The sequence below is a fragment of the Ambystoma mexicanum genome, chromosome 12, assembly GCF_040938575.1.
Source record: "Ambystoma mexicanum isolate Mex_15411 chromosome 12, UKY_AmexF1_1, whole genome shotgun sequence".
Classification (NCBI taxonomy): domain Eukaryota; kingdom Metazoa; phylum Chordata; class Amphibia; order Caudata; family Ambystomatidae; genus Ambystoma; species Ambystoma mexicanum.
The window spans coordinates 1,153,110,943-1,153,135,947 of record NC_090936.1 but is presented as its reverse complement, the minus strand read 5'-3'; the positions used below and the strand labels follow the sequence as shown (position 1 = coordinate 1,153,135,947).

Below are 25,005 nucleotides of genomic sequence, written 5' to 3'. Positions count from 1 at the left end.
TTGGAATGGGCCGCTTGCGTCCAGTGGAAACAGGGTGGTTGACTAAGGTTGTGGAACTTGACACAGGGTCTTGAGATTAAAACATTCGACCAATGTAAAGCAGATTTTGGGTTTAGGGGCGGAGAAAGATTCAGATACTTTAAATGGCGGATTTTTGCTTGCACACCCTACAATTAGGAAAGCTGCCAATAGGCAATTTACACATTTCGAACAGTGCCTATTGACTAATTCCGGGGATAAAAATGTGCTTTTGCGCTTTACAAACTGCCCTTAGAATAACCCACTCCTACTGTGTGGCACTATAAGAAACAGTGGGAATGAGTGCTGGGATGCGAGATTCCTATGGAGAGATTGGAGGGTTTGTGGGGAGATATCCCTAAACCTAGTAGGGCCTTATAAATTCGGGAAATGTGGCTTAAAGTGATGTTACTTTGGCACTATACCCCTGAAAAACTACCTAAAAGTAGCCCTTAAATCTCCAATTTATGCTCGAGGGGATGTGGGGCGAAAGGGGATTGAGGAGACATATGGTGGACGTGCCCAAAAATCCAACATTATTGGGGGTGGTAAATGATGGGTTTAAGTAAATGTTTGGGGCACAGATTGAAAGGGACATTGGTCACTTAATTCTGGGTCTTATGGGTCTTGGAACTACGCGGCATGCCAAGGCAAGAACGGAAGGCATGTATGATTTTGTCATTGGCCACGCTGCTAGTGTTAGCCCAGAAAAGGAAACTGGCGGAATCACCCCGGGAACAGGATTGGATGCTAAAGATATGGAATTTCGTAGCTGTGGAATGGATGTCCTATTCAGTTCAAGGGGAACAATGAAGTTTCAGCTGGGACTGGAGGTTGATTGTCTTTTCTGAACAGGGAGTTTAGGAGCTCCCAATGCCCACAGAGTTTGTGAATATTGGGAATTTTGTGAGATGTACCAAGACTTGTTTTGCTGTTGGTCAGACCTCTGGATCCAGAGGAGGTGGTGTAATTGACGAGACGGTGGGTGTGTGGTGGCGAGGGGGTTTGGGAGGAATGGTTGTATTCGGTTTTGTGTATGGAGAAAAATTGAATAAAAATAAATTTTAAACATTTTATTTTTAATATAGCAAACAATATACCCCACACGGGACAGGACTACAAATTATGGGGCATTTGACATGTATATGCAACAACATTATATACTTGATTATGTGCATGAAATACCACGATGGGACAAATTGGTCAACCTGTACATAAAAGCATGAACCTCCGCCGTAAGTGTCAGGTGATGCACAAGGAGAATCCATTTGCTGAGCCTTTTTCGGAAGCAAATAATTTCCTTGTTGATCTTAAAATTGCTCTACTGTGGGTACTTTCAGAACTGACAAAACCAGGAAGACCTATGAATTCAAATGCATGCACATTTTCAATACTTTGACAGGAGGCTTGAACAGACATTGTGGTATCACTAGTCACAATCCCAACTAACACACTCACTCTTTCCACCTACAGAGATGCGAGGGTCACAACATTCAGATCTGGAACTTTTTTCATCAGTTTTTCCAAAGCTATTCACTGGTATCTATCTGACACTGCCCAGCCTCTTTAAGGCAGTGGCTTGTTGCCAGACTCAGCCCAGATCAGACCTATTAGCCCTCAACAAGCCCCAGTCCCACAAACCTCCCAGAGACTTGGGAGGGCCTCTGTCTCATGTCAGACCACACCCTTGCCTAATAATTGTGATGAAACACTATCCAGATATGGTATTTGACACACTTACCACACTGGACTCCACAAGTCAAAGGCCTAACACGTGACTTGTTGTGTTTCCTCCCTACTGGTCTTCTAGAGCCACATGCCAGATGTGTTCATGGTTATGCCACCACTGATCTTGCAAAGGGATAGCACTGACGTACCAATCTTCAACTGGATCTCACCTACAATGACTGACACTATCTCATCCCCTCCTGCCTTACTAAGAGCACTGCAACAGGTTGGGCTGTGTGGCTCTCTTCTTTCTTTCGCTTCTCTTTAGTTTCAGTGAGCCCTGCCTCACTTAACAGTTTACCATTCAAGTCTTGAAGGCTGCATTTTTGGACGCAGGGGGTGTTCAACACCGAATGCATGCCTCTGTGAACTAACTACAAATCAGGTACACAGACTGGCAAAGATATGTGGGGGAAAAAGGAAACCCAGGAGGGTCTATTTAATTTGTAATTATTTTCATAGGTTTAATTTCCTCCCTACCTGAAGATGTGGTCAAGAATACAAATGCTTGCAAATAAATAAGGTAGCAACTTGTTTTTTTCTTTACTAATGCCACTTTATTCTACCCTTGGCTAACATGATACAAGCTAACTTAACATGTATATCAAATCTTGGGCTCTTCGCTATGTATAACATACTCCCAAGTATCACAGCCAAACCGATGGAAGGCTGATTTTCAGTCAGGAACCAGGTGCTTCTGTTTTTTAGATTTTCATTTTATATGCACAATCTCCTCCACATGCGAGTCCCCCAGCTCTTATTGCTGGATTACTTGCTTATTTCTCTTTTTGCTCTGTTCCCCTGAGTGACTGGAAAACCTTTCCCACACTCACTCATTCTATTACCCTATTTTTGGGATATTTTTATATTTCTTTTTTTACATTTTTCTTGGAGTTATACTTTCCTCCAAGTTTTATGGCATCTGTCTTTTAACTTTTGCAGCACACACCGCTCTCTGTGCAGTGTTGGTGGGAGCCCTTTGGGCTTCTCTCTATTTTCTGTTATATAGGTATATTTGTATCCTTCCTATAATTTTCTATTGTTAGATTAGCACACCCCACCTTATGTGGACTGCTGAGGAGTTACAATGTATCCCCTTTCTCACTGCTCCTGTAACTTTTTGATTACAGTTTCAAGCTAATCTGAAAGGCTGGTGGCAGTGGTTTTATCCTACCTGCATTTGTGCCATTTTTACTTCCAGGCTGTTTACAGCTGCGGTAGTGCACACAAGGGTCACCATTGACCAAAAATGGTGACTGTGTTCTTTTTTGCCAATTCAAGATGACTTGTCCCTTCAAGCCGTACAGGGTGTGGGTGCTCCAGGTTTGACTTTTGTCTTCGGTGGGATCCCTTTGTGAAGCCCCCCAAATCTGCAGTGTCTGTGAGGATATGAAATGCGGGAGGACTCTGAAGCACTGCTGTTCTTTGTCTTCTGTTGTGCCTGCCGGGAGCCAGTTTCAACTGGGAGACTGTGCTGATTGGCTGGGTTCCTGGATAGCCGGCATGGATCATGAGGCTGAAGACAAGCTGACCCCTTGAACAAAAGAATCGATGAGGAGAAAAAGAGATGTCTGCAGCCACTTTCAGATGATCGGAAATGCCTTCTGAGTAATCGCTGCTGTCCGACCCCTTCTTCCAAGTGTCAGGAGAGCCCTGAAAAGGACTCTCTCCCTTAGGCTAGCAGGTCCAATCGGTCTGAAGTGGACCTGCATTTCAAGCCATCCCACGATGTGCTGTGACTTTCACGGGCTATAAACCGCCAATACCTGGGACCTCTCGCCACTGTGCAGTGCATTGCCTTCCGAAGATCGATTCCTCCTGAAACTTTGGTGGACTCCTTCCAGGTCTCTAGAGGTAAGATTCCACTCCTTGAAGTTTCCTCTCCAGAGTGCTGGATCGAGAAAGCAAGTCTAATCGACCAGGCAGTAGTTTTTCACTGATGTTTTGAAAAGGGTGCCAAAATCACAGAACCCCAAAGAATCCTTTGTCTGAAGCCTTGCCACTATGCTGCTGCGAGATCCATTCCAGTGTCCCTTGTTTCGTCTGCTTGACCAAGAATCTGGTGATCAGTCTGTTAGTGCTGCATCTGCTTCTTCACTTCTAAGGTCCTGTAAGACTGGTGGTAGAACTCAGCTAGAGTTGTTTTGCTGCTCCTGTGTTGCGGGAGTGCTGATTCATGCGTTTGGGAGTTTGCCCATACACTTTCGCCCTGGCCTATCGCCTGTGTGCCTACAGAGAGCTTTCTACGAAGCCCCTGATCCTTATTCCCAACAAAGAGTGTACTTACTTGCTACTGCACACTTTCTTTAAATTTTGATCTTTCTACAGCTTGTGCCTTGCCTGTTTTACCCTCCCATTAAACTCGGAGACATTCATAACTAGAAAGGGAGGGACCCCTAAAGGCTCTGTAAAATTATTGCCAAGTATTAACTTGCGTTGGTTTTGTCTACTGCCATTCTAAAAGTATTACCGAAGTGATTTACTGACTGGAAAGATTGCATTAGTTCTACAGTTACTTATTGTGTGTTTTAGTACTTACTTTTTGAAGAATTATCTTTACCTTAGTGTATATATAAAATAAACCATTATTGTTCTCACTTTTAGTGTGTCCGTGTTTCTTTGACCTATGCGTATACTCCAAGTTCTGTGTACTAACTACAGCCCTTTCTCCCTCCTAAGATGATCCTAGCTGCTCAGTCATTGCTACCAACGAAACATGCGTGGTTCAGGCCTATACTAAGAGTTGGAGCCCTATGTCCCAAGCGTGGGCCTTCTCAAGTCCAACCTTTTGGTGGACTTTCGAAAAACTCCCTTACCTGCACCCATCAACACCACAGGTTTCTCCTCTGCTTTCCCACTGTCATAATAATGAACCCCACAACCTTTTTTGTTCTTAAGGAGCCAAGCACGGCAAGGCCAACAATAGTGGCAAACGCTATACAATACCACTTACATTACATAATACTTATACAAAGCCAAAGGTTTGCCTTTTTTAGTATTTTTAAAAGAACAAATGTTTTATTTATTGTTTTAAATGAACATACAAAAAACAGAGCAGCAACACCATCTCAATATCAAAACATTACATCCAGATTGCAAAATTCATAACGTTACCAAGAATAATACAGTACTGTAATTAAATTCATCAAAACATAGAAACTAATAGCATATGCAGAGCACTATTTTACCATCATTTAATAGATCTTTGACACACAACAAACAAGACAAAACAACAGTAAAAAGCAAAACAAAAAAACTCTATACATCCATGAAGGCAACCCCCCCCCCAACTAATGTAACAGACAATCCAAGTTAGTACTTTTTTTAACAAGACTTAAATGCAAGGGCACAGATCTGTCTTATTTTAATTACAACAAGCACTCCTATACATGAACAATGAATGCATGAATTCTCAGAAGACAGAAAGGCACTATCCGGGGTCTTCCTTGTCACTGGACGGGCCCCAGGGCTACACAGGTAGATTCTGGGCAATGCTGGTTGCCTGTAGCAACACTCTTCTTGGTCTTCAGTGCAGTCTTCACACGTTCTGATTTTTGGCTGCAGTGGGCGATCTTCTGAATAGCTGCAGGGCACCTCTTCTCATAAAAGAAATTTGGACTAGGGCGTTACCCCAGCCTCCCAATGCAAAGGATTTCCACCATTCCAACAGGTAATGGCTGTCCAGGCAAGGCCAGCCACTTACCCCACTATTGCCCAGAAACAAAACATCCCCCGGCTGAAGTTTTGATTGGGGACAGACAGCCCAAACCCTGGAGTCTAGGTCATATTCGGCACAGTTATTTGTCCTTTTTATGTCGATTCCGACCTAAGTTTGGAGTAATACAGCCAGAAAGCTATCTGGCTAAATGAAAGAACTTAAACCATATATGGAGGCCATTTTGAATTTATTGTACTCAAATTGGCATTCTGCATTAAAAAACACGGTGCACAATAGTGCACAGGAAAGATAAGTCGAACCCAGTTAACCGCCACCAGACTGTACTAGGCACATCAAAAGGAAATGTATACAATATTGCCAGACAAAAGGGATGCAAAGTACCCCTGTAATATTCAACTTGGGGTGGTGTATTAGGTTATTGGGATCTATAGAATGCTCAGTTGCGATTTGCATTGTGCCTTATAGAGCGGTAGTGAGGTTAGTGGGGAGAGTGGAACATGCAAGATATCTTTGCATTTTTGTTAATGTATGCATACTGGAATTACCTTGAGCTTTGAGTGGGGGTCAGTTTCTAGGTGTTGTGTGTCATAAAGTTCCATAAAGTTTTTATATTCGAAAACGATTTAACGTTTTATACAATTAGACCATCCTGTAAATACAGGTTTCTGTTTTGTTCTTATCATGCAATTTATGTTTGCTTATGTGTTTTGTCTTTGATATGATGATCATTATGTGAAATTCAAAAATCGTTTTCCAATATAAAAACTTTATGGAACTTTATGAGTGTGATTTCATACACTTAGACTTGCTGTTTTTGGAAAGAAAAGTAGAAGGGAGGAGGATACATAGTAAGATTGTTTTTCCAACCCATTCACTTTTGTTCTAGTAACTTGGGGTAAGGTATACAAGTTGATTGTAGAGGTGTAGTGTTCTGATGTTTGATGTCTATTGTGGAAGGTGTTTAATTGCTGTTTGTAGGTGGCTTATTTGGTGAGCATATTTGGTGTTGGAATGTAGAACTAGAGCAGCTTAGTGTAGTGAGCAGATGGGCTGGTAAACCTGAAACTGCACATAGCAAACCATAACATGGCATAGGAAGCCATGCAAAAGGGCATTTTTGGGGGCGGGAGCAAGAATCCCTGGTCATTGCTCATGAAAGTCTACCACAGTGTTTCCCTTAAGACTCAAAATCCTCTCACCGTGCACACAGCTCCAGGACAAAATGGAATTCCTCCCACCTGCCACCCCTCACCTGGTTGTGCAGCCGTTCAATAACTTTAATTTCAGAAAGCTGCTAAAAGCCTGCTGGCATCTCTAAACCATGGAATGATGAGCAGGAAAGTTAAAAGGAGGAGTCTGGAATCCTCAAAGTGGCCCATGAAGCTGGGTGTTCCATCCGCCAGGCCTAAAGAAGTGCTGCGATTGAAAATGGGGAAAGTCACCCTGGACTGGTTACTGTTGGGGGCTCAACAATCCCCCCTTCTCCCCACCAATAAATGAGCTGAGCTGGCAAGTGAGGCAAAAAAGGCTTTATTTACCTTTAAAGGATAGTTCCGGGATTTTTTTTTTATTGTCCCTACGGTTCGGCCATGTGTTTTTAAGCATAAATCGGTAGATCGTAGAAAACTTTCCTATGGACCTTACCCGACTTTTCGTCCATTAACGCACTCGAAATCAGCCGCCATTTTCTGATAATCCTATCATTTCCCCCCATCGCCCTGGCTCACCTGCTTTTGCGGCACTAAATCAAATCCCCCGCCCCTGAAACAGACTTGATCAAAACATTCATATTCCCCGCCTCTATCCGTGACGTGACAGAGCTGCGTAGGCAAAAGCGCCCAGGCGTCTTCTACGCGACTCCACACAGAACCAGGAAATCAACACAGATGAGCTCACACAACACAGCGCGCCACAATTGGGAATATGAAACTGTACTTTTAAATTAAACCGCAAGATTGTAAATTTGGTAAAGTACATTTATTTGACATCAAATGTTTTGAGAATATTCAGCGATTTGCATTTTTATTTGCTCACGTTCCAAAAAGTTCGTTTTTGAGGCACACGATGTTCCTTTGCTGTACACAGGGTCTTTGATCATCTCACAATACAGCGCCACAATTCGGAATATGAAACTGTGTTTTAAAAGCAAACGGAAAGATTGTACATTTGGCAAAGTACATTTATTTGACATCAAATGTTTTGATAATATTCAGCGATTTGAATATTCAGCGGTCGCACTGATAATCGCATGGCTGTTCCAACAACGAGGCACTAGGCCACCACAACGGTATGTATGTTGCATCTAGCCGTTAGTACCGCGTAAGGGCATACTTGTACTTGGCGATCGTCCCATAAAATGGTCAGGGTGGTAACGTTGTTCACGCGGAGAAGCAACTGGCGGTTAAAAAAGCCATCCGCCGGTGTCTGGTACTCGTGACACATGCAGTAATGCATGATGTACCTGTTTGAAAAACATAAAAAATGAAATTAGTCTCACCATCAGATCTTTATTAAAATTATTCATTTTATATATTAGGTCGGGAAATTATTTCATAGCTAGGACAGTGAAACTGGGTATTATACATCAGGGGGGGGCCGTAGGATACTGAGACAGTCCCCCAGTGCAGGGGTTGACAGGGAGGCAGTGCAGGTGGAGAGTGGAAGGGCCCAGGACCGAGGTCGCAGACAGTGGACCAGTTGTAGCAGGGGAGAGGGAGAGAGAAAGCAGAAGCAAAGAGGAAGGTTTTGAGGTGCTTCCGTAAAAGGAGATGGTTCTCCTCAAGATAGTGCGCGGTACAAAACAATATGCCACATAGAACGAACAAGTACAACTTAACCCGTCTTTAAAGGTACTGTATAGTAATTAAATTGCGGTATAAACTCATCTAAAGAGTTACTTACATTATATTTGCATTTTCCATTGTGTCTGTGCGTAGGGCAGCCCCGAAATACCACTCCTTCTATGCCGACGTTATTTCTTCTAATGAACGAACATGAAATGGCTTTCGTTTCTGAAATTATATTCATTATCGTTTCTTACGTTATTGCCCCACACCCCCAAAAAGAAGTCTTTCGGGATGGTCCCGGCCTGTCAAGGTCAAATAACAATAGAACCTTATACTGAGTCGTGGGCCATTCCGGCACCCGAGCAAAAAATCAAAGCAGCTGACCTTCACTTTGAACGAGCACACATTCCTAGTTAGCTACATTCAGTGTAAGGCCATCTCACAGGACTTGAAATTTACACTCCATCTTTGCATTTCCATCTTTGCAGCCCCAGAGAACCATAAATACAGAGACATTCTATATTTTTTGAAAAATGTTTTATATTACTGTTTGGTTGGATAGACACATTGCATGTACACTGAGCAATCACTTTTATTTACACATTACATAGATACACATATTCAATGGGCCAGCGACATGAGGAGACTCGAGAGAACAGACAATCAAATTACAATCATTTAAACCGTGATGTGTATTTCTCAATGAGCTCTTCTTTAGGTGGACATGGAACAGAGGCGATGTTGGGTGGCAATGCAGTTGTCCCCTGCACAGGTTCGTTCACAATTCCATTTATGTGCCTATCTAGGACGTCAACAATAAGTCTCTCAATAAACTCATATTGCATATCCTCAAACACTGGTTTGATCACCCATTGTTTACTTCTTTTAGTGAAGGCCTTATTGTAGCGATGCGTCCCTAAAGTTCCGGTCGTCCTACTTTGTTGACGGCCAACATTATGGTTATGTGCCAAGACCGCTAGAAGAGTCCCATTTATCATGCCCTCCATGCCAAAATGCAATCGTTTTGGCCTGTACTTTAGGCACATATTGTGGAACACCTCCAAATCTCCTGTGTGGCAGAATTCCGTGAGTCCCCTCAAATCTCTTGTTATACTTTTATCAAATACAATCTTTTCAATGGCTTTGTGAGTGGGTGAGAAAGGAATCAACCACTTCTTCTTCCGTGCCTCCTCTGTGGACAAATGGCCATGTTCACAATTGTGAAAATGATGGTTTGTGTTCCAACGGTGAACGTTTGTACAGTGTAACATTACTGACCGCCATTTTTCCAGTAGAATTTCCAACGACCCTCCACATGTTTTTGAGCTCCACCAAAGATGGTTGCTGATTGACTTGGACCACTGTGAAATACCTTGCATTTCTTTTTTTTTACCTGCAGCCGACATTTTTTTATTGATTGTTTTTGCAAGATGCCAAACGTCAAGTTGGTGATTTATATTTTTGTACTCTTCTCTCATTGTCTTGGCAATTGAAACGTGTCTGTCCGTGGCTATCAGGTCGATCACCATTCCCCGCGATTGTAGTTCTTGCAATGATGCTACAAAGCCAACTTTCTCCATGGCCACTGAGGATGTACTTTGTGACACCTGCACGACCACCGAACTCACAATTTTCTTACTTTCCATGTCCTGAAAGTGGTAGGTGCAGTACTTGGCTGAAAATCCTGGGCTGTCGCACTGTCCATCACCGGCTAGCCTGAACCGTTTGCCCGCGAATGTACTATCAATAGACATTTTTTCCATTCTCCAAGCTTCGCTAATGGCTGGAAATAGATAATCGGTTTGGTATTTGTAGAACTGAGTTTTCGCAATGAAATGGATTCCCACAAACTGAAAGAAAGACTCTAACTTTTTAAAACTTGAACCACTAAAAAGTGCAGCCGCTGCACAAAGTAGATTGCCTGCTGGCAGTTGTCCCAGCATGGGTTGTGCAGACCATGAGAAAGGATATTTTGTACAGGTGGCATGTATTTTAAGGTTAGTGCCTCGAATTGCACGAGTCACATTAATCAATGGCTCCCCACATACTTCCCCACCTACCGAATGCCCACATTTCAACCGAATAATAATATCAATCAAACAACTATCGAATACAATGAATTTGGCCTCTTTCCTTATACTGTCACTCTGCATCCCAGCTGGTTCGGCCTGTAACGTTGAGGATATGTCACTCACATGAAAGGTAGAATCTCTGATATCGTCTTCCGCTATGTTCAGTGATATTGATGGTGTTTCATTGTAGTCCACTTCATTCTCTTCCATTGCAACATCTGTTCCTTCTCCGGCGATGGGTGAATAAGACAATTTCTTCAACTTTCTCGCGGTCTTAGTTTTTGCGGGTGTGGATTCTGTGAATTGATCTCCGACTGCATCCGAACTACCAGGAGGACATTCACTATCAATGGCTGGTGCTGGTATAGCTCCGTTGTCAATCACTTCATATTCTTCCCATTGGCACGATGCATCTCCAGTCTTAAGTCCCTGCCAAAAGGTTTGACAAGCAACATCTCTCGTTCGCTTCACTGTCTGTGTAGATATAGTTCGTACACCCACTCGCAACTAGAGGACAGATTGGAAAAGGGATGTTCAGTTTAAACACAACTTACAGTATTGAACTATTAACAGTGAAAAACAACATAATATAGTGACCAGGACACTAACCTTCTTTTGCTTTCTTTTCTTTGAAACTTTCTTGCCTCGAACTTCAAAATCAGGACGCTGTTGCTCCGACTCGTGTGTGCATGTCTCCACTTCCTCTTGCGCTGCAACGACTATATTTTCATGATAAGCACATCCATCACGCACTGACGCTCCATCGACTCCCTGAAACATAGAACTTTCATTAGTATGTATAATAATATCGAAAACACAAAATGTACTTGGGGACCAATACCCACGTACATCTCAATAGCAAAACACGAATGAACGCTTTGTGTAGAACATTCTAACGACAATTATTCACGCATAGTTGTTCTAGTTAGATGGAACTATCAAGATCCATACCTCGGGCTCCTCATAGACTTCCATTGATGATATTATTGAAGATGATGCTTCAGTGACTCCCTGAAACACAGTAATTGCATTAGTATGGTTTTCTATTTTGTTAAAAAGAACAGAAACTTTGTGCAGGCGTCAATGGCTCATCTAAATAGACCTGCACAAATGATCAGTTGTCTAAAATAAATAATGGATATGTAAATATGATTCGATTTGCTCGATCGTTGGAAGTGTCACCACCCAGAGATCTGCATCAACTACTAGGGGTGATGTTCTTGTAGAAGGTCCGTCATCTCCCTGAAACATAGTACTTGCGTTAATAAAGAAGGAAGTATAGCGGATGTAATCACGTCATATGATTTCGCTTGATCGAACTGTCAGTATCCATACCTCGAAATGCATAAGAACATCAAGGGACGATGTAACTGCGGTGCACACTTCTGCAAGCTGTTGCGCCGAACCGTAACTGCATGCTCCCCCTTCTTCTTGGACTAGTGCTCCATCGACTCCCTGAAACATAGGACTTTCATTAGTAATGAACACAATATTGAAAAAAGAAGACACATAGGAGGGCGACGACAGAAGGACATATCAATGGCTAAAAACAAAAGAAACATTGTGTGTAACAATCACGCTACAAGAATGCAAGATCTGATGATCTCCATCGATGGAACTGTCCGGAAACGTACCTCGAGCATCTGAGTGACATCAACGGTAGTCGTCAATACGTTGGACTCCTCAGCATCTCCCTGAAAGACAGTACTTGCATTATTTTGGATAACAATATTTATAACTGAAAACAAAGACTAGAGGATGAGTACAAGGGTGTACCATTAGGTAAAATAATTACACGATAAATTAAAACTATTGATTTACATGCCTAAAACAAGTCAGTGGCAGAATAGCCAAGTAAGATTACCCGATAGGCGCTTGAAGTGGCTGATGACTGCAATAACGACACGGATGGAGAATCTTCAGCCTTCATATTGAGTGGATACATAAATGGGGAAATTATTGTTAGATAATGCTACACACTACCGCAAGGCCGAGAGATAAATACGTAAACTTGACTCACCAGTGGAGGGATGTGGACGAATAGAGTGGGAATAGCGGTTGAGAGCAATTTTCGCCTCGCTCGCGGTGTGTTCTTCTTTATTAGCAATGATGTGGAGTACATGTCTGAGCTGAAGTGCCTGCTGCAGATGCGGTATCGATCACCCCTCTTGTACGCAAAGACTTCTAGGACTCTACTTTCAAGCTCAGACGGTGGATATCCGCAATATCGGACCCATTCTCTTATCTGATCTATTGTCTTAGGGAAAACATGCATTATAGTACCTTCAGATTTATTATGGGTCTTCGAAGGGCAACCGCCAATGGAACAGGCAGGCATTGTGGAAAGTTCTGAAAAGTAAAGATCAACAATTCTCTATGAATACCAATGTGTTAAAAAATTAAATGACACATAAAAGGTTCAATGCAAGGTTCGTTTTGGTTCTTGGAACTATACACGTTATTCACATGCGGATAAGTATTTGAATAACTTTAAAAAAATAGAAAGATAATTTGACTAGACTCAGAACATGTGACTAGTTCCTTGCATGTACTGTCTTGAACGAAAAGAAATTGAACGCAAAATGATTATGGTACATGGCCTTACCTTGACGAACAAACAGTTAGATGCAGGGATCAGAGTAGTTTCTTGTCGTAGAACAGGGAGCAGTTCACAGGTTGCAAACTGAGGAGTTTCCTCGAAGTGGTCACGGAAGTTCACAGAGACGAAGAGCAGATAACCAGCACCTTCACGGGTTGACTAACTAGCAAAGCGCAAAGAAGTGCTCATTAGAAATATGAAGTGGGTTATAAAGGATTCGAAACAGGGGTGTGTTTGTGAATGAATGACGTGTATATGTCGTGGCATTATGCGGTTTGCAGGGGGGCGTCCAGCGTGAGGGGGGGACGCTTGGCAGGAGACACGGGGTCTGGAGGTAGACATGGGAACAACAACCCATGCTCTATAGACCACTTTGAAGTGTACATGGTCGTTGGCACCTCTTGGCCTTTATCGCTCCCTGACAGCTCCACTTGCCAGCGCAAGTACCCCGGTGCGAACTGCCTTTGATAGGGCGGGGGGTGGATTGGGGCGGTGGTCGTGCAGACAAGACACAGGAAGACTCGTGAATGGAGACACACTTATGTGGATTGCAGGGGGGCGTCCAGCGTGAGGGGGATGCTTGGTAGGAGACACGGGGTCTGGAGGTAGACATGGGAACAACAACCCATGCTCTATAGACCACTTTGAAGTGTACATGGTCTTTGGCACCTCTTGGCCTTTATCGCTCCCTGACAGCTCCACTTGCCAGCACAAGTACCCCGGTGCGAACTGCCTTTGATAGGGCGGGGTGTGGATTGGGGCGGTGGTCGTGCAGACAAGACACAGGAAGACTCGTGAATGGAGACACACTTATGTGGATTGCAGGGGGGCGTCCAGCGTGAGGGGGGATGCTTGGCAGGAGACACAGGGTCTGCAGGTAGACATGGGAACAACAACCCATGCTCTATAGACCACTTTGAAGTGTACATGGTCTTTGGCACCTCTTGGCCTTTATCGCTCCCTGACAGCTCCACTTGCCAGCGCAAGTACCCCGGTGCGAACTGCCTTTGATAGGGCGGGGGGTGTGTGGATTAGGGCGCTGGTCGTCCAGACAAGACTCGTTTGCCGCAGGGCCTCACCAAGGAGAGGCCATCTAACTGCATGTAAGAGGCAGACTGCAGGATCTAGTACATGGAAGGCAGGGGGGTGAGTTTATAAATACCTCACCCTCCCAGGAGAATATAAGGGTGCAGTTCACCCTGGAGACCCTGGATGCCTAGGCAGTTAGTCAGCAGCAGGCTGGCCTGTGGTGGCAAGGCGGCACGGGCCAGAAGGGGTCATCTCTGTACCCGGTGCCCAAAAGGATGATTTATTATGATCAACCATATTGATTATTTACCTATAACCATGTTTTGTATCAATAAAATCCAACGGCCTTCCTTTTATTGCCAACGCTTGAACAAAGTGGTGTGGTAAGTATTTTTGGGGGAGGAGGCAAGGCCGGGAGGCTTGATGCCAACCCGCAAAATAACATATGTATGTCTGCTGCATATGGGTTCAACGAGACATGTGGTGTGACAAGACAAGGCACAGGAAGACTATTCAATGGAGACACACCAGATTCATTTAAAAAATCAAAACAACCATTGTTAAAATATATGTTGGGTTTTATTTTAGATCTTAATTTCAATTGAACATAAATAATAAACATTACACATTATAAAGTTCCGGTTGCAGCACATCCAGGGAAAATCTGCGGTATTGTCCACTGTCGCTGGGAAAATGTTGTCTAATGGCAAGTACCGCACAGGCAGGTATTACTCTCCGAACGCGGTGTCCGAGCCTCCCGTGAAGCCACCAAATGAAGCACGATAGGCCACCAGCCTGTACCACCTGTGAAAATGAAAGATGCAAACTGTATTAAAATGACAAAACTTTCTTATCACTGTCGATTCAGGTAAAAAAATGTCATTCTGCTTTGAAAAAAATTCTATCTAGAAAATGCACAATATGGAACCAATTTACATGCATTCGAATGATATGTAGATGTAATTTTAAATGTGGGAGACGACCATGACATAGTAGTGGCATCACTGACATCACAACCAGAGTATACTTACTTGTTACTCGGATTACGCGGACGAACAGTGCCGCGAAGTTCGTGCATAAGCACCATCATCATCCTCAACACGGTCCGTGAGAGGCAGGCTTCCCTGAACTCTGGCAGCTCGGTGATGCATTGCGGACTTGGCTCGCCTTCCGAAATGTAGGCCAAGCACCCGGAATTTTCACGGCAGCAGCAGTTCTCCTCCTCAGTTGGCATTAGCTCGCACCGATTGCACGTGCACCAGGTGGAGACGCCGTCCATGCGACATGGTCCAGGCTCTTCATCCGTTGACTGGTCCTCCCAACTGCCGTCCGAATCCCCATTGTTTTCGCGTGCTTGCCTTTCCAGTAGTTCCTCCTCGGTGTACTCGGGCTCGTACATATACGGCATTATTGTAGCCATTGTGTGGTAAAGAAAGTAAAATAATTTACAGAGATGGTACAGGTGTTCACAAGGCCTAGAAGTGGCGAAGGTAGCTGACCAGAGCACAGAAACGAGTCACAGAATACTCAAAGTAACACAGAGAGAGTAATGGAATCGAAAATCTGCTGCTGTGTGTTGTGAAACGGTGTGTTTATACTTATTGAGGAAAGAGGCGTCCTGCCATTTCCATGGCGACACTTCATTAGCTGAGGCGCAGCGATTGTTGACACGAAACGTGCTTTGGCGTTGGGAAATGGGCGGTACGCGTCTGCTGATGTCAGGCTCAGGGGCGGGGGATTTGATTTAGTGCCGCAAAAGCAGGTGAGCCAGGGCGATGGGGGGAAATGATAGGATTATCAGAAAATGGCGGCTGATTTCGAGTGCGTTAATGGACGAAAAGTCGGGTAAGGTCCATAGGAAAGTTTTCTACGATCTACCGATTTATGCTTAAAAACACATGGCCGAACCGTAGGGACAATAAAAAAAAGTCCCGGAACTATCCTTTAAGTCAACCACAGTTCCAGGACATAGACAGAAAAGCTGGGTGTTCCATTGAACTCAATGGAAGGAAAGTTGCTAGAAGAAAATCTTTTCCAACACAAACGTTTATAATTTCACATGCAACCCATACCTCTCAATGCTCCTCTTTGAGGCTGCAACTAATTTCAGCTTCTCTTCCTTGTTGGCCAGTAAGTAAAAGGGCCCAAAGTGGCATAATGGAGTGGATAGGCTGTAAGTTGCATTTTCTCTTACTGCTATGTATTTCTTCTATACCTAGGACTCCCAACCTGACAATGGGGAATAATTATGAGCATTTAAATCTATGGATTGGATAACCACGGTTACAGGTAAATAACTTGGTTTGTCCTACCTGCCTCCAATGCTAATCCCATTCTCCTATCGCGTTCTTTGACATTTTTTTCTCATTCACCCCAGGCTCCTAACTTTAGAGTCCCCTTGGATAGCGACCATAAGCTCCCAGCAGTTCATGGCTAATTCCACTTCTGCTAAAATCACCCTTCTCACTATCCAGCAAATCTGTCCTCACCTCACTCACCATTTGGCCAAAACTGTAAGCACTGCTCTTGTCCTAGACATACTCAAACAGTGCACCAGCCTACTCCTTGATCTCCCTCTTGTTAACTTTGCTGCTCACAGCCTCTGCAGCAGCGCACCATCTTACCTTGATTCTCCACTACCTCTACACACCGTCACCATTCTAGATGGCCCTCCATGCAAGATCCCCCTCTTCAAAGTTCTTCATCTCGTGTACAAAGCCATTCACGTCCTTGCCTCCCCACCTTGCCGACTGCATCTCCCTATGCTTTTCCTCTCTCCCTAACGCCCCCCCTCACCACCAGTGCAGCTTTCCAGTTACCTCTCCCTGCATTTTTCCTTTTAGTGGAATGCCTCTCTAGACTTAAGAGCAATACATTAAATTGAACAGTTTAAAACCAGACTAAAGTTTCACTTTGTAACCAGCAAATTGAGCTTCTCTCTCTCCCTTCCCTCATTCCCACCCCACCCATATGCTCCATTTGTAAATATGACCATTTGTTTTTACCTGCTGCAATGACTCTAAGCTCATAGTGTGCGATGTATCTTATGTCCGTTCCCTTGTCAAAGCCCTACATTTATGTCCCATCACACAACCCTTGAGTGACCTAGTCACCCATACTTCAATATCTTGTACCTATTCTAACGGTATTACCCAAATTGACCTTTTACAATTGACCTAATTATAGTGGTCCCAATTGACCTTCTGCACAAATAATATAAGGGGACTGGGTGGAGGGTTTCAGGGGGTTTTGGATTGGGTGGGGTGTTGCGGGGGTTTCCACCCGCATATATGTCCTAATTGACCTTCTAAATTAGGTCAATTCTCCCGAGGTCAATTGTGAAAAGGTCAATTAGTATACAACCATTGTAACGGTATGCTGTAGAGGGATTGCCTCTTGTTCTGTGTATCGCCCCTTTTATATGACATTTCTAGTGAAAAGGTCCCACTGGACATCAATAAATACAATACAAGTTAATTCCTGTTAAAGGGCTTTTTGCCCTTGTATCTGACCACACATCTTCCCTCTACTGGTATCTAACTGGGCTGAGGACTTTGTCTTTTCCTGGCAGCAATATATTAGTTTTCTGCCCATATACCATTTTACGCTTCTAAATTGAAACCATTTAGCTTGGGATTTCATCAGATAAAAGTAATAATTTGTGTGACCAGTATTTACATTGTGTTGGCTTGTTGGGTCTCATGTACGCACACCCTCACTTTTAACACTTTCTCCTCTTCTAGGGGATGTACGGCAGTTGCCTAGCATTGAACCCGGTAACATGCTTGGCGATGTGTTCCAGAGTGCCAACGACATACACTGGGCTATAGAACTGAGGACCAACCACCGAGCAGAATCACAGCTGATAATAGACAATGCCACAAGGTAGGAGTCCCAAAATATAGGTATGGTTTAGAACTACCAAAGCAGCTCTTGAAAAAGTGTATGTTATACTAGATGACATAGACCTTTTCCATGTGTAAGTGATGGCCTCTATTGTTTGAGCTTTAAACCGGGTGCTACATCTGGCAAAGGAGGCGGGTGCACACACAACTGGGGAATTAGAACGTGTGTGATGTAGCTATATGGTGGGCTGCTGTGGGAACAGTTATAGAATACTTTGCTCTACAGGATTATGTAAGATTTTCCATTATGTGGACTTTGATTATTTTTCCCTTACTCTTAGGTGAGTGGGATTCTTTTTCCCCTCTCACCTAGTCTTTTACTCTTTTTATGGTTGACCTTTTTATGTCTCGCCACCATAGTTTGTGATTGGAGTTCTAGTTCCCTATAACCTTTGGGCTTAGGTTTGGTTGCTCCTTTGTGCTTCCCTTTTTAATTCTCTTATTTATTTGGTGAACTACTGTTCCCAAGAAGTAAAGGTGGATTCCCACCCCCTTTGCATTTATTTTAGTGAGCCAGCACACCTCACCTTACGTGGAGTGCTGGGAAGATGGAATGTATCCCCTTCCTTACTTACCTGGTAACATGTTTGTTATAATTGCAAGTTTACTTGAATGGCTGGTGGCAGTGGTTTTACCATAATGACTTTTCAGTCATATTACTCGCAGGATCTCCAGTCAGTCACGGTAATACATACCAGGGTCACCATTCTTCTAGAATGTTGGGCTCCTTTTTCTTTTTTTTTTGGTTGCCATTTTTAAGTATCCTTGTTCTTTCTTCTGTCTTCTTCTGCAGTCCTAGGCGGGAAAGATCTTGGTTGTAGTTTTGTCGTCGGTGGGAGTCCTTAGTATTCCCCACCGAGGCTCCAGAGTGTCTGTGACGGCAGGAAGCGAGGGAGGAGTCCAAAACTATGCAGACCCTTGACTTTCACCTTGCCGGAAAGGAACCAGTTCCTACTGCAGAGCTGGCTGTCCTGGTTGGACAGCCAGACCGCCCCTTTCTGTAAAATGCAGGGAGAGTTTGCAGAAGTTGTGCTGTAGTTCTTGATAAAGACTCTGATTCTGGAAGCTGCTAACAAGTCGACCACTTGCGCTGAATCCGAAGAGGAAGATGAAGAAACTACGGCTGTAACCATTTCCAGCGAACGGGGAGCCTGTAGTGTAACCCGAGCCTGAATTAACACTTCCTTCCATTCAACCTGGGGGTCCCGAAATGCGATGACTCCTACCCAAAGGCTGGTGACACCCACTGTTCACAAAGATTTTCATATTTGTATTAAATCTTCTTGACTTGTGTCAACCCCAGCACTTTTTGCTTGGACTTGGGTATTATTTATCCTTATCCCTAGGTGAGTAGGAATCTTTTTTCCCCCTCTCACCTAATCTTTTACTCTTTTAATGTCTCTCCATAGTATATGATTGGAGTTATAGTTTCCTATAACCTTTGGGTTTAGGCTGGGGCGCCCCTTTTGGTTTCCCTGTTAATTTCTCTTTAATGTACTTGGTCGAACTACTGTTCCCAAGGGGTAAAGAGGGATTTTCATCCCCATTACATTTAATATAGGGAGCCAGCACGCCCCCACCTTATGTGGAGTGCTGGGGGCAAACACAGTATCCCCTTTCTCACTTAACTGGTAACATTTGTGTTACAATTGCAAGTTTGCTTTAATGGCTGGTGGCAGTGTAACTACTGTTAAGACTGTTAGTCATTATTACTCACAGGCTGTTAAATCCGCTTCAGTAATATACAGAAGGGCCACCATTCTGCTAAAAGGTTGGACTCCTTATTTCACCATTTCTCGTGTGCTTGTTGTTTCTGAGGTCTTCTAGGTGGGAACGAACTCAGTGGAAGTTTTGTCTTTGGCGGCAATCCTTTGTATTCTACGCCCAGGCTCCAGTGTGTCTGCGAAGGCAGGAAGCGAGGGAGAAGTCCAAAACTCTTTGTCTTTCACCTTGCCTGAAAGGAACCAAGTCCCAATGGGGGGCTGACTGTCCTAAATGGACAGTCAGACCATCCCTTTCTGTAAACCGCAGAGAAATTTTGCAGACGTTGTGCTGTAGTTCCTGATAAATAGTCTGAACCTGGAAGCTGCTAGCAAGTCGACCACTGGAACTGAATCCAAAGAGGAAGATGAATAAAAGACGTCTGTAGCTATTTCCAGTCTGCTGTGTAACCGGAGCCTGATGCAACCTTTTCTTCCAATCAACCTGGGGGTCACAAATGCGACGACTCCTACCCAAAGGCTGGTGGGAACCACTATTCTTGATAAGACCTGCATTTTGAGCCATCCCACGATGTGCTGCGACTTTGCTGGGCTGCAAACCGCCAATACCCTGGGACCTCGAGCCTGAGTGAAGTGCATTGTCTTCCGAAGTCCGAATCCATCCAAAACTTTGGTGAACTCCTGCTGAATCTCCAGAGACATCATTCGATCCCTGAAGTCCCCTCGCCATAATGCAGGACCGGGAGAGTGAAGAGAATCCGATTGGCGATATTCGTTCTTCATATGGCTGCTGAAAAAAGGTGCCAAATCCACAGAGCCATGAGAAAGCATGAAGAGTCCTTTGTTGGAAGCATCCTCTGACGACTGCTGCTGCAAGTTCCCATCCAGTGTCCAGTCCTTTTTCGTCTCCAGACCTCTTCACATTCGTAGCTCCAAAACAGTGGAATGCCCTCCTATTGCCTAAGGAATGAGACCTCCCACCTGTCCTTCCGCAAAGCACTCAAAACGAGACTCTTTAACTAGTCCGCACCACACCCCCAGGTTCATCCAGATATCTGTTCCGTGAAGGTATGAGTTGTTTTCCGGTTCCACTGTAACCTTTGAACCGCAGAGCCCCCCCACCCTTTGTAAACAACATCACGCCTAACTACCACCTGTCTGGTACTAGGTTCATTGTAACCACGAACCACAGACAGGCTGTCTTGCCATTCTGTCTCTACTTCTGTTTCCTGTAACTAAGTAAGCCCTGCGTGTAACAGCGCCACGATGCCCGAGGGCCGCTTTGTGTGCTTTATAAATGTAAAAAATAAACAATCCAGGGAACGGATCCTGTGCTGCTGCGTCCTAAAGCTATCCACCTAGAAGCTCTTCTTTTCTCTTAAGGTACTGTGTGGGCTTGGGTAATATTTACCTTAAGTCTGGTGTGTATCCTGTGAGGCTGAGTGGGTGATCAGTGTGGTTGGGAGTTTGCCCATACCACTTGCCCAGGCCTAATGCTGGTCAACACATAGGGAGCCTTCTGTGAAGTCCCTGAACATGTTAACTAACTCTGAAGCTAATACTTGTTTAAGAAGATATCATCTGGAACTTTGACTTTCCTGCAACTGAAACCTATCCTGATTTACCTACAGCTGGCACCTCGACCACTAGGGTCCCCCTTCTGCCTCTGGGAAAACTCATGCTATAAACTAGAGAAGGACTTCATAAGATAAGGATTCTGCCTTGAAAGTATAACCAGTTTAAAAGTACACTTGCTAAAGAAGTTAGTGTGGTAACTGTATCTCTGTGAAAGAAGTTACAAAGTGTCATTAAGTTTATGCTTTCCTTTGAGTTGCATTGTGCCCCTCTAAAAAGTATATACATTGCTTTACTAACTTTGAATGTTGTTTTTCCCCCTTCTGAAAATTAATAATTATTGGTACCGTGTTAGTATTCTTATCTGAATGAGTGTAAAAGCTCACCAATAAGGTTTCCCTGCCTTGAATAACATTGTGCCATTCTTAAAGTGTAACATTGGGTTTTGCTTTCCCTGGTCTGCTTTATACAGATCTAGAACAGCCTTTGAGTTAATACTTGTCTTTGAGTTGCTTGTAGCCCCTCGTAAAAGTATATAGGTCTCACCTTGATTTAGCTGCTGCTCTTCTAAACGTGTAACACTGGGTTGTGCTTCCCCTAATTACTTTGGCGCTATTCTAAAATAGTTAAATAAAGTTCTTATTTATCGTAGAAACTGTATTATACACTTCTTAAACGTATACTGTGTATAACAAATTATTAGTTAAAGGGATAGTTGGGTACCAATAGGTCCAATACATACCCTGAGCTACATTGTGTCTTTATTAAAGCGTAATTGGGTTTTGCTTTCCCTTATTTGCTTAGTGCATTCTAAAATAGTTATTGAATTGTCATACTTATCATTGAGTAGCTTGTGGCCCCTCCAGAAAGTATGAGTTCTTTTACTAGCTCTGTCACGCTCACCTGATTCCCACGGAGGCGCAGGTCTGGCTTCGAGTGCTGATGCTTCTTCAGTGGTGAAGCGCAGGACTCTGAAGATGGACTGGAAGGGCCCCTCTACTCTGGTCTTTTCTGGCTCGCAGGAATATTCCCCTGTGCGTGAAAAGGGAGTATTACCTACTGATGGAATAATGCTCAAGCCTCCCACTCCCTTCCAGCCCTCCACGATACCCTTCCACGATTCCCCGTGAAGTCTCACCTTAGGGTCTGGAAGGATGAGTTCTCCATCCTGCTTCTGATGCAGGGGCGCGTTGAAACCCAGTTACTTCACTGGATTGAGGTTTAATGGGAGTTCAAAATAAGCTTGACTATTCAGGTGAGGCGCTGTAAGAGTTCTGTTGCAAGTTCAAAAGTTCAAGCTTAATAATAATGTTCATTGTCTTATTGCAGCAAGCGCTAACGCTTATGTCTTTTTTCCCCTTCGGGGCTGGGGTTCGGAATGCCGGAGATATGGCGCCGACCCGAAGTGAAACGTGCAGTTCCAGTAAATGGCAGGTAAGTTCTGGATGAGCGTTCAGGTAATGTCTTTGCATTCGCTCATTCAATGTCCTTGTCTTTTTTCCCCATAGGGGCCGGGGTCCGGAATGCCAGGAAGCGGCAGGACCCGAAATGAAAGGGGAATAACCCAACAGGTAAGTCTTAGAAGGAAACTGAGCCTTTCCTATTCCCTTCCTTCTCTCACCTTGTTTTCTTGTCTTTTTCTCTCTAGGCTCTGAGAAGTGGGTGCGGATCCGGATGATCGCTGCTGAAGATGGAGGCGCCCAGGAAAGGTGAGTGAAATGCAGCGATCGAAGCGAAATGCTTTTAAAATGATGTCTTCCCTTTCAGGATCGTCGGTGTGATGTCTCCGTGATGCAGCTTTAGCTGGTAAGGTTTTCTTTCTCTCCAATTCTCTCTTATCTCCCTTTGCAGGCGACCCAGGATGCTGACAGGCGTGGCTGAAGTCCAGATGCAGGAGCTGACACGGTGAGCGTCCAGCTGCGAGGAGCAGAACAACGCGAAGCGTGAGTCGCTGATCGGGTGTGGTTTAAATAGCTTTGGAAGAAGTTCCAGGTATGTATCCTTCCACCGATCAGGTATGTATCCTTCCCCGACCACACCTAGGTGGAAAGTCGTCCCACAGGTAAAGTAGTTCCATTCAGGCCTCAAGAGGGCCTGGATGTAGCAGCATGGTCTGCATCAGGTAAGTGCACATTAAAACACTTGAACACATGTCTAGCTTTATGAGCCTGGCGCCTAAGGCGCCAGGACAGGGGTCTAACATGAGCCTGGCGCCTAAGGCGCCAGGACTGTGTCCAAAGGGCCCCAGCTTGGGCCCGCTGGCACTTCCGTGGGGGGAATGATGCCTGCCTCTGGGGTTGCTGGGTCGGACCTGGCTCCTTGGAGGTAGGCATCTTGACAGCTCTGAACAGAGTTCTAAAAAGTAATGTTGCAAGGTGTATACTTGTAACAGGGTTGGTTTATTATGTGATTCCTAGAGTGTCCCTGCATGACTGACTGTGTCTACTACACTTGAATTACTGATGGTATTGTAAAAGTAGATCTTACTTTGTTTTACTCTCCAAGAATAGCCGACTGCCATTCTGAATGTGTTGTAGGTTTGACTCACCTTGACTACTGAATGCATTCTCAATAAGGTTATACATTGGGTTGTAGCCCATAAGTATCGAGTTGGTTTTTATAATTGTGTTTCTGTGATATGTGATCGTACTGACCTTTACCAATATTTATCTTGGCCAAATTGTATTTAAATAAACCCTTTATGTTTACAATACCTAGTGTTCCAGTGTTTCTTTCGACCATATGTATGCTCCAATTTCTTTGTACCAAGCAATAGCCCCCACTCACTACTAAGATGAGCCTGGCTGCTCTGTCATTGCTACAACACATTCTCAGGTGGTACAGGCTTCTACTAAGAGTGGAGCTTTTGTACTGCCTCAGATATGGTTTTTATGAAGTCTTGGTAGGACTTTACGAAAACTGTTTTACCAAGGATGTGCCTTACCTAGTGTCGGGATATATAAGTGCTGTGTAAATGCCCCATAAGAACATCTACTGGCCAGTAACTAATTAGAAAAATGTCACCACTTTGAGTGAACCGCCTTTCATTTATGTAGAAATAGCAGGGTTAGAATCAATCAGCGAATGTATTCATGGTTGCAGTTGTTTCCTTTTATGAATGACACTCTCATAAGTGGAAGATGTTAAGGAATAGCTATTCATAGAACTAGTTATTTTCTTAACATAAATGACTGGTCCTTGAGTGGAGGAGAAAATAATTGTCTGCGGGGCACTCTTTTATGGGTAACCAGTATAGGGCCTACTTGCCAAGCCACTGTATCGGGAGCACCAGTGGGGCATTCTAGTATGGGTCACAAATACAGGCCCCACATGCCAAGCACCCTTCTCAAGAACATTGTGGGGTCTCTTTTATGTGCATGAATATAGTGCCCAAGTTCCAAGCATTAAAGTCTCGGCAGCACCCGTGAGCCACTCTAGTATGGGAACAATATATAGGGCCTACATGACAAACGCCACCTTTTCCTGTGGAGCTCCTGTGGTGAACTCAAGCAGTGGCAGTGTAAGTCAGGGAATACATGTACAGCTGCTGGCCTCACACTTTGAATAAATGAAATACTGCCACCAGGGTAATGCATGCTGTTTGGATAATGATTGAACCCACACTGAAATTGGGAATTTGGGAAAGTTCTCAACCAGTCTGACTAATGCTCCAACCGCTACTTATTCTAAGGCATGTGAGCTTCTATGCCATTCCGCTTAGCCTGTAAAGTATCTCCTAATCTTTGCCACTCTATAGCCATCCTTCTGCTACAGGGAGCCAGTGCAACCTCAGAAGAACAGGGGAAATATGTGAACGGCGCGGAGGGCCAGTGGCAAGTCGTGCAGTAGATCTGAAGAACGCGAAGACACTTTATTACATATGCAGGCTGAGC

At 44.1% G+C, this 25,005-nt stretch overlaps 1 protein-coding gene across 1 annotated transcript in view; it reads left to right on the top strand.

Annotated features, from left to right (window-relative positions):
- The window catches only part of HELB (DNA helicase B), a 785,178-nt gene that overhangs the window by 355,488 nt on the left and 404,685 nt on the right, over positions 1 to 25,005 (top strand). Inside the window, exon 6 of the mRNA XM_069629731.1 lies at positions 17,655 to 17,796. Within this exon, the coding sequence (XP_069485832.1) occupies positions 17,655 to 17,796 (142 nt within the window). The remainder of the gene's footprint in view (positions 1 to 17,654; positions 17,797 to 25,005) is intronic.